The 12381-nt window shown below is 32.0% G+C and overlaps 1 protein-coding gene across 10 annotated transcripts in view; it reads right to left on the bottom strand.

The window, feature by feature from the left end:
- Positions 1–12381, bottom strand: part of LOC143225205 (protein turtle-like) — a 247281-nt gene that overhangs the window by 50267 nt on the left and 184633 nt on the right. For all 10 annotated transcript variants that reach the window (XM_076454208.1, XM_076454207.1, XM_076454210.1 and 7 more), the window contains one exon: positions 2982–3097. In XM_076454208.1, the coding sequence (XP_076310323.1) occupies positions 2982–3097 (116 nt within the window). The remainder of the gene's footprint in view (positions 1–2981; positions 3098–12381) is intronic.

Below are 12381 nucleotides of genomic sequence, written 5' to 3'. Positions count from 1 at the left end.
GAGCTAAAGGAACCCAATAGCATGATTGAGCCACCTCCATGTTTAACTGTAGGGACGGTGTTTTTGGAAGATTTCGTTTCCCCTTCTTATGGAAAATATTGCAAACATCATTGGGGCCAAAAAGCTCAATTGTAGCCTCGTCTGACTAAAGAATATTCTTCCAATAGGTAAAGGGTTTATCTACATGCTTTCTTGCATACCTCAGTCATGCTTCTAAATGAACAGGCTTTAAATATGGAGTTCTATGAGGACGGCATGCTTTGAACCCAGAAGAGCGTAACATGTTTGTAACTGTAGAGATGCTTACTTTAACCCCAGTTTCCCTTACCAGTTTCTGTATGTCATTACGTGTTAAATGAGGGTTCCTACTAACTTCTCTGATAATCTTCCTCTTGGTTCTCTCTGGAATTTTGGTGGGGAGTCTGGAACAAGGGAGGTTGCAGTTGATCCTGTAAGCTTAAACTTGGCAATTATGCTTTAAACAGTAGATGTCGGCACATTATGTCGTGTTGTACAGGAAAGAGACACACGAGACTTGTATTTTACAATATTTTGGTTTTTTAAATCACTGGACAGTTATTTCCTGTTCACTACGATGACCAAGCAGATAATGACGGAGACGGCGCTAAATTGCAGGAAGTAAATTTTTTGCTGGCTAAATTACAATAATTATTAACCCAGTGTCTAGTTCTGGAATGGTATAATGTAGTTTATTCGCGAAACTAAACAAAATATTTACGGGAATATCAGTTATTTCACACGTTCTGAAATGTACGAACACTTGCTGCTCCTCCTATTTTTGGTTATTTGTTTATAAACAATTTATTTGTCATTTAATTTACATAAAAATTGATGTAGATGTGTGTTAGTATAGTATTTATAATATGTTATACTTCTATTAGCCTAATCATGATACTTTTTAAGTTATGAGCAAAAAACCACTAGGGATACAGGGGTATGAACACATTTTGTCATAACTGTAAAGGTAGTATACCTTCTAAATGCAATGACAGAGTCACCTGAGTATCACATAGAATATGTATTAGTATGGGATTAATAGTTTCATTTGTCAAAGACACAGAACCAACAGACATAAAAGGTCTAAATTCTTCCCTAACTACATCAGCCTTTTTATCAGTGGCCAACTCAACAACATCAGGTGATTTGGTGAAACTGTGTCCATATATGGACATGAATGCAGTGGGTGTTGCTCACAATCAGACATAAAATGACAATTTTTTTTATTTTAATTATTTTTTTACAAAAATGGAAGACATGCCTTGATTATTTTGATGATGTTTTATCCAAACTGGCAGAATATTTTGAACTAGGGAGCTGGATTTTTTATGAAAATCCTGAACTTTAGTGGATGGAAAGATATAGATTTCTGTTGAGAAAGCAGGATCTTCTTTTAATGAAAAGTGGTTTTAAGTGTTAATCATCAGTAAAAGCAGCTGCCTCCTGTAGTGTGTCAACTTTCTTTTTGTCCAAGTAAATTTTCAGGTCATTACTTGCACAACTTTTAAATTCCTCAATTACCTATAATTGTCATAGTCTGTCAAAACTATTGTCAATATGCATAAAATTACACCATCAATCAAAACTAGCCTTTTTATTGTGAGCAAATAAGTTTGATTTTCTTGCTTCCAATAAACTTGAAACTTTTGGCAATAAACCTTTGGTACTAAATCACATGCTTTGAGAATAGCTGCTTTAACTTTATCATACTCCACCCATCCTCTAGAGAGAGGGTGGCATAAACTTCTTGTGCTTTACCAGTTAAAAGACTTTGCAATAATAATGACCAATTTTTGATGGGCCATTCCATGGTTTAGGCAACCTTCTCACAATGTTGAAATATTTATTAACTTCATTTTCATTAAATGGTGGTACTTTAATATAATTATATATACAAAATCAAATTTAATACAGGGTGTTCGGAAAGTCACTGTGCACTTGTATATTTATTAACAGACATGTTTCAATATAGAATACAGGAGGTAAATATGAATTACAATTATAAACAATGTTGAAAATGACCCCTGTTGGCATCAATACAGGCCTGGATCCTTATTATTTTGTTTCTAAACACTGCTATGAGTTGCTGGCTTGAAATAGACTGAATGATTGGTGTTATCGCTGCTTTCTGAACTCCACAGTGACTTTCCAACCACCCTGTATAATTATGTATTACAATTTCAAAAAGCCAGAAACTAAAATTTGTTTCATTTTAGAAGTTAATTAAATGTCTAGATATCATAAATTTATATCTGCCAACAAAATTAATACACATTTCTTTCTTAACACAAATATATATTTTCATGTACAAACTATCATACAATTTATGATACGAGTTATTACAAATAGTGATTTATATATAAAAATTTTAAAACTCCAAAAATTACTGAGATCATGTAAAAGATGAAAGATTTAGACACAGAATATTAATCCTGAAAAATCTTGGGAACTATAATATCTACATAAATTTATTGATTAAAGTTGGAATCCACCAAAATATTTTACAGGTTTCAGTGTTCAAATATTTTTCAAAGTATAACATTACTTTACGATAAATCTCTTACTGGAAATTTGGCCTTAAAAGTACAAATTAAATGACAGTCAGTATTTTACAAGAAGTGCAGGATTAAAACACGAATACCATGAAAAATTATACTGAGTTAACCAAAATATTATACTCATATTTGTAGATACTTTATAAAATCACCTTTATTTGTTTTAACAAAATGAAGAAAGTACAACTTAATTTTTATGTATTAGGAACATCGTGTATTTATAACAACTAGAAAATAATGAAGTCAACTCTGTACCAATAACATTTAGTTCAGACATATACAAAACATATGACATGAAGATTAAAGTTCAAGTGTTTAATGTATTGCACTATACACTAACATTTCTAAACTTAACTCTAGTTTAAAAATTTTTATGCTAATCTACATTTTCTTTGATTTGTCACTTACTCGTCTCCACATAATAACAGGCTTAGGTTGCCCTCTACCATCACAAGGTATGGTAATCTCAGAGCCTAGAAGACTCTGATAGATTCCATTTGGTTTTATTGTGAACATGGGAGGCTCTGGAAAACAGAAATTGGTATAAAAACAAGCTTTTTTAAAAAAGTAATTACAGATTAATAGTAAATAATGCTAATCATTAAAGAAAAAAGATGAAATAAAATTAAACGTGTATTAAAGTTGTTTTTTAAATTAACATATACTTCATTTTTTAGAGTGAACTGCTGCAACACAAGAACTTTTATCAGTGAAGAAGAGAGTTGAAGATATGAATTAAAAAGCAAATATAATTTAATACCTGACTATTAGAACATCCAACTAACTAATAAAATTTATTATGTCTGTCTTACAGGTAGTTCAGGCCATACCTGATCAAACTTGGCTATCTTGTGTAGACAGATAAGTTGAATTTAATTAGATAACATCAACTATTAGGTTTTATGTATGGACCAAATTCTTTAATGTAGATGTCTGTGAATTGATGGTGATAAATTTCAACAATAAACAAACAGCACACAATCCACTTGTTTTAAGATAATATATTAAAACAAGTCAAGTTCATATAGGTTAGTTCAGTTACTTTAGAACACAACAAACACTTCTCCACTCTGTTTTTTACAATCCATGATTATCTTACTTTGGAATTTGTCACTGTACCCTCTTTATGTATAAACTTACAATTGTGCAGTCTGTATCTAATTATCTGTTTACTGATTAACTCAAACTACATTCTAGAATGTTCCATACACTACAAGATATGATCCATAATACACAATTAAAACAATAAGAAAAACAGAAGGTTCTAGTAACATGTTGCAATTACATAACAATTGCCAATTCACAACAACTGAACTAAACAACTATGATTTGTAAACAGTGACATCAACAAACTTGTGATAAACTACTGCTTTTAGAAATAGTTACATTTTAAAATATCTAAATTATAACTCTTGCATTAAATTTAAATGGAAAGAGTCAGGTATACTTAACATCAACTAACAAGTGTTCAGCTCAAAGCAATTATGTTACTTTGTATTATGGGCTCAAATACTTTTTCACTGAAGAGAAACTCCAGTTTCTTGATTTGGTTACTTCAAGAGCTTCTTTTAGGAAATCTACAATTATACATAACTCACAAACAGAAGACTTCACCAATTATGTCAGACCTATCTATCTAGCATACATCAAACAAAAATAATCATCAAATGTAGATGAATTTTAGTCACTAGTTTATTTCAAGATGCCATTCATGCAAAATAAATCCCAAACTGCCTCCATCAAATGCTGGTATGAAATGGGATCTCAGGGAGGAAGGGAAAATGATGGAGATACAATGATAGGGACAACAGAAAATAAAGTGCCAGGCCTTTAGAAATGACTTTCAAAACCCATACAACATCCAAAAAAGTCCTCCAAATGTAACCAAAGTGTTAGAGAACCAAATCACTGATATTGAATATCCCAGACATGATGGTGGGCAGACAGAGATTGTGTCAAGTTAACAAATGACAAGTTGGGACTGGTAAAAGGTTAGAAGGTGGAGGCACACCACTGAGGCAGTCAAATAGCAAATAAGGATATGAAGAGGCTGATTCAACCATGGACTTCAAATTGTGAGGTAAACTGAGATTGGTAAAAGGAAACTAAAGTATTATAGCCTGAAGCTCACGAATGTTGTAAGTATAAGTAGAGGTAGTTAACACAAAGAAAAGCAAAAGCATGTTTGTTCAATGTACATGGGGGATGAGGTATACTGACCCCTTCTCACAACTATTTCTTGAAATCACTAGCATGAACTCCAATATCTGGTGAAAAAGAAATGCCAGATAATGACCCAAAGATTCATCCCCAGGGAGGGTAGAGGTAAAAATGGTAGGAAATAAGACAAAAACAAAACTGAACATATCTGATGAACTATGTCAACAAAATGAGGAGGATGTCTAGGTAAGTTCCTGATATGACAAAATTGGGAAGCATATTCAGAAGTGGGAAAAAGGCTGAACAAATTCTTATTCTTTGTATAAAATGCACTAGCTACTGGTACGACAGGATACTCCTAAGTTGGTGGTGGTTGTTGCATGCAATTAAACTATTCATTATGAATCATAGTAGTTACATCATTGGCTGATAACTGTGGGAATGACCCTGAAGAAATGGTCAGTAATCTTGCTAGAGTAAAAACAGCTATGGTATTAGTAACTGCATGAAACTGCAAGTACACACTTATGAAGTATAAACACAAATGAAAAAAGCAAAAGGTGTCTAAAAATTATCTAAAAAATAAAATATTCTCTTAATTTGTGAACAAAAACAATGAAGAATTAATATTAAGGCTGACATTTGAGAAATGATTAACAAGTGCATTATTAGAGAAAGTGCTCATTGCAATAGGGATAGTGCTGCACTCCCATTCGTAGAGGGTTGCTGCATAGTTGTTTTCATGCAAATATGTAGAAAGAAATGGGAATTAAAAGGCTAGTGGAGAGCTAAATATTTGTGCCAATAGAGGGTGGGGGTAGAATCATGGGGAAAAAAAATACATAAAGACAAAGCTTTAGTGAAAGGAAGCAAGATATTGTATGGGAATTTTTAGAACAGTATAGGAGATGTGAGATTTTGAATAAAAGGATAAACCCAAAAATTAATATAAGAAAATATTAAAATTACATGTAACTTATTATACCTAGTTTTTTTACTCTTGTGCCTGCTAGTAGTATATGAGTAACCAGAAATGACTTTTAAGAAAACATGCTTAAAAAATGAGAGCACATCCATAAAAGTGAATCATTTTAGTTTTTAAGTTATTACAAGACTTTTAGCCAAATATCACAAACTTTTAATCATGATATTTTACTGTAATTTTTTTTATTTCCATATAATTTTCTGTATAAGTGTAGAATGATAGTTATAAAAAGTGCTAGTGGTTTAACTCTTAGCTCAATTAGTAGAACTTTCATACCTACTGTGCATAAGGTATCAGTTTTGAATCTGAACTTAGAAAATATAAAATGAGGGTCTTCCACATTCTAATATGAAGAGTATTTAGCTAGCAATTCAGGTTTATTTCATAAAATTCAGATTAGAACAACATTTATGTAAGCTTTTACACAGATGTATTAAAGAAGTAAAGACTGAAGCCAGTGTGATTTTTATATATTTATTGTGTACTACTAAATGTTGGATTCATTTCTTTAATGCATGTCTCTTCACTACTGATATCATAATTTCAAATACAAACTGAATTATTGCATCTCAGCCTCCCTAGGAAAACAACAACGAAACTGTATACAAAATTTAGTATATGAAAATTCTAAGTGTAAAAGGTATCATAACTTAAGAAATAACAAATGGACAACCATAGGTCATATGGTTCTTTGAAGTTGTCCATACACCCTTGGGCAAATTAATTGAAACAAATGGTCATTTTACAATATTTTCAGCATGGCGGCCGGTGTAAGCTCACTGGACCCGCTGATTTCCTTTAATAGTCATTTTTTTCACACAGACGGCGTAATTAGCTGTGTTTTGCATTACAGTCGATCTATTTTTGGGATATATGACGAAATTTTGAGGAATATTACGCCATTCAAAATTGCGTTAGACTTTCCTCAAAAATGAGGCTATTTGTTTTAGTGCTAATCAGTCGACTTTCAGCCGTCATACACAATGGACGTGACTCCTAGAAGGCGTACAAAAATTGTGACACTGTAGGAACACACCAGCATGACTTACAGGGAAATCGCGGATGTTGTTGGTGTTAGCCTATCAACTGTCAGCCGTGTGATCAAGGCCAAGGTGAGTACCGGATCTATCAGTCCGAAACGTAAAAGAAAATGTGGCCGAAAAAAAACAACAACTCCAAGAGACGACGCATACGTGGTTAGGGAGAGTGTGAAAGATCCACGAAAGACAAGTGACGCCATAAAGAGAGATTTGGAGGTCAAAGGAATAAAAGTCAGCTCTTCAACGGTTCGTCGTAGGCTTCTTGATGTAGGTCGAAGGGCAAGGGGACCAGTCAAAAAACAACTTCTTACCAACTCAATGAAGAAAAAACGGTATCAATAGGGTCTGAAATACAAGAACTGGACGCCAGAACAATGGAGGAAGTTGTTATTCAGTGACGAGACTCATTTCTTCGTACAGGTTCAAAGAAGTCTGCATGATCTCGCAGATCTCCAGGTGAGAAACTTCGAGAATCTCACATCAGTCAGTTCGTAAAACATCCCTTGAAGAAGATGTTTTGGGGCTGTTTCAGCTATGGCCTCGGAGGCTTACATACCGTAAAAGGTATGATGTGAGGACCACAGTACATCGAAGTTTTGCAGAGAAGGGTCATTCCAGAATTGAAAAAAATCTCCGGATGGATCTGGCATTTTTCAGCAAGATCTGGCTCCGTGCCACACATCGAAACTTGAAGAATTTTATGACTACAATGCGAATAAAGGTGCTGGACTGGCCTGGAAACTCTCTGGACTTAAATCCTATTGAAAATCTTTGGGCGATTTGTAAAGAAAGACTTTGGGGAAAAGACTGTACTACGAAAGATAAGCTAATTGAGGCCATAATTAAGGTGTGGTACCACGATCCAAAAATTAGTAAAGATTGCAGTCAACTCGTGGACTCGATGCCAAAACGGATTAATGATCTTCTGAAAAATAAAGGCGGTCATATTATGTATTAATTTGTGAGTAATTTTTGGATTCTCAGAAATAAAACCCAAAAAATTGAAAAAATCGTAATTTTCCGTCTTGTTTCAATTAATATGCACAAGGGTGTACATACACACCTTTGAGAAGATGAAAGACTTATGTCCACTCTACTTTTTAAAAGAAATTATCAATAATCCTTTTAAGTGCTTATAAAATGTTGGCCCCAGATGTTACCATTAAAACCTGTAACAAGCAAGTCTTTACATACCTTTTCAATGGTTTTTACAGATTACAAACAAAAAATTCCATGAATGAATGATTCTTAGTAATAGTAGTAAGCTAATATCTGACCTTACTTGAATATTTTTACTGCACGAGTTAAACACAACAATAGTTCCATCCACTAAATAAGATTAAAATTGTGATGATTTATAATGTACATGTAAAAATAACTGCTGTTTTGCTTTCTTTATTTTAACCTTGTGGAGTAAAGTCTATTGACAGAATATTAACTTATTTGAAGTAAAAAGTGCTAATTGAATTAACTACTATGTATACCTTAGATAGTGAACAATAAAGATTTTTTTAGCATTTGACTGTTTCACTTTATTATCATAATGTGAGAAAAAAAAGCCAATAAATTACATATAGATTTTTCAGTGTTTTCAATGGACCGCTGCATAAGTTCATAAAGCAGTAATAGTGTGTGGTGGCTGCAGTCTGGCAATCAATAGAACAATTAAAAGGCTTTCTATACACTATATTGAAGCCTGATGTGTGGAAATATCAGAGACCACAAATTTTAGTTATTATCAAGGATGATTAGAATCAACCACCCAGCAGTATTGGAATTAGATATAACTGATGCATTATACTGAGTAGAAAAAAATGGCTTGTTTATACCTAACAGTACAGTGTAAAATAGCACAGGTCAACTGTACAGGAGTAATATGAATAACTGCTGCATTTATAGGGGCGAATTCCTAATTATGTGTGGCGAATCAATATAATGCTCAAATGAAAACATTAAGTAGGAAAAATTGTAGGCAGTAGGAATAATCAATTATGTTATTAGAATCTTGCATGATTTTTTCTTAAAAGTAGAACAAGTAAAATTCTCTCCAAGAACGTCAATACTTTAACTTAAATGACACTATAGAATTTAAAAAAATTGAATGTTGAAGATAGAATAAATGGAAGTTCTTTTTATGCTCCTCTATACAAATAGAAGCTTTTTATGTCCAGGCTAGTTTTCATTTAACACAAAAAGAAAAAAAAGCAAAAACTTCAATTTTTGGATTTATGTTTAACTTCATCAAAAACACGATATGTTGAATTATACACAGACTTTTCTCTAAATTAAAAATACTTTTATTTCTGAGTTTCAGGTTACTGGAGGCTTCATTGGATAGCAATGTACTAAGCAACACGAATTCATTTAGCTGTGGAACACTGCTTTAAATTAAACAAGCGTTCATGTGTATGGTATGGCTACATTTACCTTAGACATGGGTTAATTTACATTAATCATTGATTAATGTTGATTCATTTTTAGTACAATTTTTACTGTATCTTCTTGATAATTAATATAATAATAATTTAGTTAAAATAACTTCATAAAAATCAATTCATTTAATCCAATTCAAAATTAAAATTTAATTAATATATATGAAATATATATCTTAAATGTTTATTTTTGAGAAATAGAAATAAATAAACAGAAGAAAAATGCTTTAGAATTTATAGAGAAAATTGAAACTACAATTAACTAAAGACAATTTGTTAGTATGTTTTGTCGTAATATCGCTGTTTACAAAAGTTCCAGTAGAAGTTGGTATCAAGTGTTTTGCTAATAAATTGTTAGAAACTAAAATCCCAGCAGTTGAAGTTGAAGTTGCAGATTTGCTTAACTTGATAAAGGTATGTGTGAAAATCCATTTTTTTTTTCATGTAAACAAAAATGTTTATAAACAAAATGAAGAGTTAGCTATCGGATCGCCACTTTCACTGTTGTTGTGCGACTTCTATATGGATGTATTTGAAACTAAAAACATAAATTATGCAAAATGTAAATCTGATAATTGGATATGCAAATGACACAATCTCGATTTGGATATATGGTTTGTTTGTTTTGAATTTCGCGCAAAGCTATACGAGGATCTATCTGCGTTAGCCTTCCCTAATTTTGCAGCTATTGAGCTATTCTTTAACCAACGAATAGTGGGATTCACCGTAACATTATAACGTCCCAACGACTGAAAGGGCGAGCATGTTTGGAGTTATGGGGATTCGAACCCGCGACCCTCAGATTACAAGCCAAGTGCCTTAACCACCTGGCCATGTCGGGCCGGAGATATGGTTATAAGGCATTAATTATGTTTGCATGCTATGTGAATAATACAGAATCTTCTATACAATTATCTATGAAAATGAGAAAAATAATAGCTTGCCATTCCTAGATGTATTATAAAAATAAATGTACAGGGTAACCTAGATATATCTATTTATCAGAAACCCTTTTCTGCCATTATGTTTCCAAACCGAGAATCAGGTCACCTTAAATCATAAAAGATATCTGCGTTTTACGCTTATGTTCACAGAATTTAGAAGATACGTATTAAACAAGAAGACTTAAAAAGGGAGTTATTATTAACGAAATTAAAAGTAACAGAAAACGATTTAACCGGAATATTGTAGATAAAGCTGTCAGGAAATTCGCTAATAGAGTAATGACTGATCAAAGTATTACTTTAAAACCCACTATGAAAAAATTGAAAAGGAAGCTTTAATTTTGCCATATATTCCAGGTTTAACCAATAATTAAGATGTTAAGAAAACAACTATTTCGTTCTATGTTTAAGCCGATTAATGAGGTAAAGCAAAATTTAGGTAGTATGGAAGATAAAATACAGTTAATGAAAAAAAGAAGACTATAAATTGAATGCGAGTGTGGAAATATTTATATTGGACAGACTAAACATAATTTAAAACATCATCTAATGGAGTATATATAATATGCATGAAATAAACTGAAAATTCACCCATAGCAGAACATGTACATGAAATACAACATATATTATTATGGGGAAATACTGTAATATTAGCTCAACCATAAGATATTATAGTTAATAATATTCGAGTCTAAGGAAATAATTAAGCATAAAAAAAGAATCGCGTGTTATTAAATAGAGGTGAAGTTTGGCGAATATTTATGCAAAAATGTTAAGTGACATACTCTTAGGCACACTCTTCTTACTTTATACAAATACATTTTGATATGCAAACAATACAATTTATAATAACGATTATTTCAAATAGTTATTAAGAATATCGGTTTATATAGAAAAAATTTACAAATTTATAAGTTCTACTAAGACTTCTATTTGATCAAGAATTGAATATTTCATCGACTGTCCAGCTCAACGACGAGAAAATTAACTCGCCTAGGATCTTGATTGGTCTCACGTCGGTTTTAAACTGACTTTTTATCGACGAAGATATTTAACTGCTTTGTAGGAATAATAACGTCTGAAGTTAATTAATGGTAACCTTGTCTTGGATCCGTATGTTCCACTTTTACTTAATTATTTTAAAAAACCCTGTTTTTAAGTATTTGAGCCAGGATAAACTCGAATGTATGCCAAAGGAGTCTCCTTGCAGAAATTTAACTTTGGTGATTCAATGCTTATTAACCCATGAAATAGCATTGCTAATTATTGGAAATGTACAATTAGAGATAAATTTTGTTAGTGTCATATTCAAATATTGTTTGTAAACAAATTTAGAAATAAATGGATTATTCTCTGCAGTAAACTACTTCTAAATCAATGGTCCATTACCTAAATCCTGAACACCCAAGTTACTTACTCAGTATGTGCTATTCGAAACACATTTTGGTGTTGTGCCATGTTTACAATTCTTTGTAAGCAAACTGGGTTTGAGGCTGGGATAACGCAGTTATATGCAAGATAGGGCTCTTTAATTTACTTTCTAATCAAGGACTCATTTCACAAAACTTAATTTATTGACGACCATGGTTTCGTCAGTAAAACGTACCCAATGATGCCTTTACTGACAAAACCATGGTCACTTATAAATGAGGTTTTGTGAAATACACAGTTGTCATTGCTATTTTTCTTAATTCTGTAATAACGGATTTACATCAACTACCAACAGTTTCAAGTATGAATTATATTTTTAAATTAATGGTCCAATGCTCGTTAAATCTACAGAAACTGCTTGGGCCCATCTTATTTAACTCAACCATTCGTACTCGTTACAGTTTAAACACTAGTAACTCCTAATATATCAAGTGTATCTCCACAAAATTAAGTAAACATTACAAAGCTTTTGCACATGAAAAATAAGATTTTTAATAAAGTATTTTTTATTAATATTTGTTCATGAAATTGTCGATTCTTTTTTAACTAGTACGAAGGAAAAAATGATTTTCATTGTGAGATTAAAAGTAAATTTCTTTGTCTCAGGGAGGTTCTTATTTTACATTTAGCTTGTCTATACCTCAGATACGAGTTTCTAATTCTAAGATACTTGTACATATTGTATGGAGGGCGTAATAAAATATAAACTGAACAATAAGACAACTGGACGTGTTATGTGACACACAAAAACCGATACTTAACATTTTTTCTTTAGATTTCTTTTTAAATTTAAAGTTAAATTATTAACTACGTTGC

The sequence above is a fragment of the Tachypleus tridentatus genome, chromosome 9 (genome assembly GCF_004210375.1).
Source record: "Tachypleus tridentatus isolate NWPU-2018 chromosome 9, ASM421037v1, whole genome shotgun sequence".
In the NCBI taxonomy this organism is placed as follows: domain Eukaryota; kingdom Metazoa; phylum Arthropoda; class Merostomata; order Xiphosura; family Limulidae; genus Tachypleus; species Tachypleus tridentatus.
Note: the sequence above shows the minus strand (reverse complement) of the source record. Positions and strands in the feature narration are given on the sequence as shown.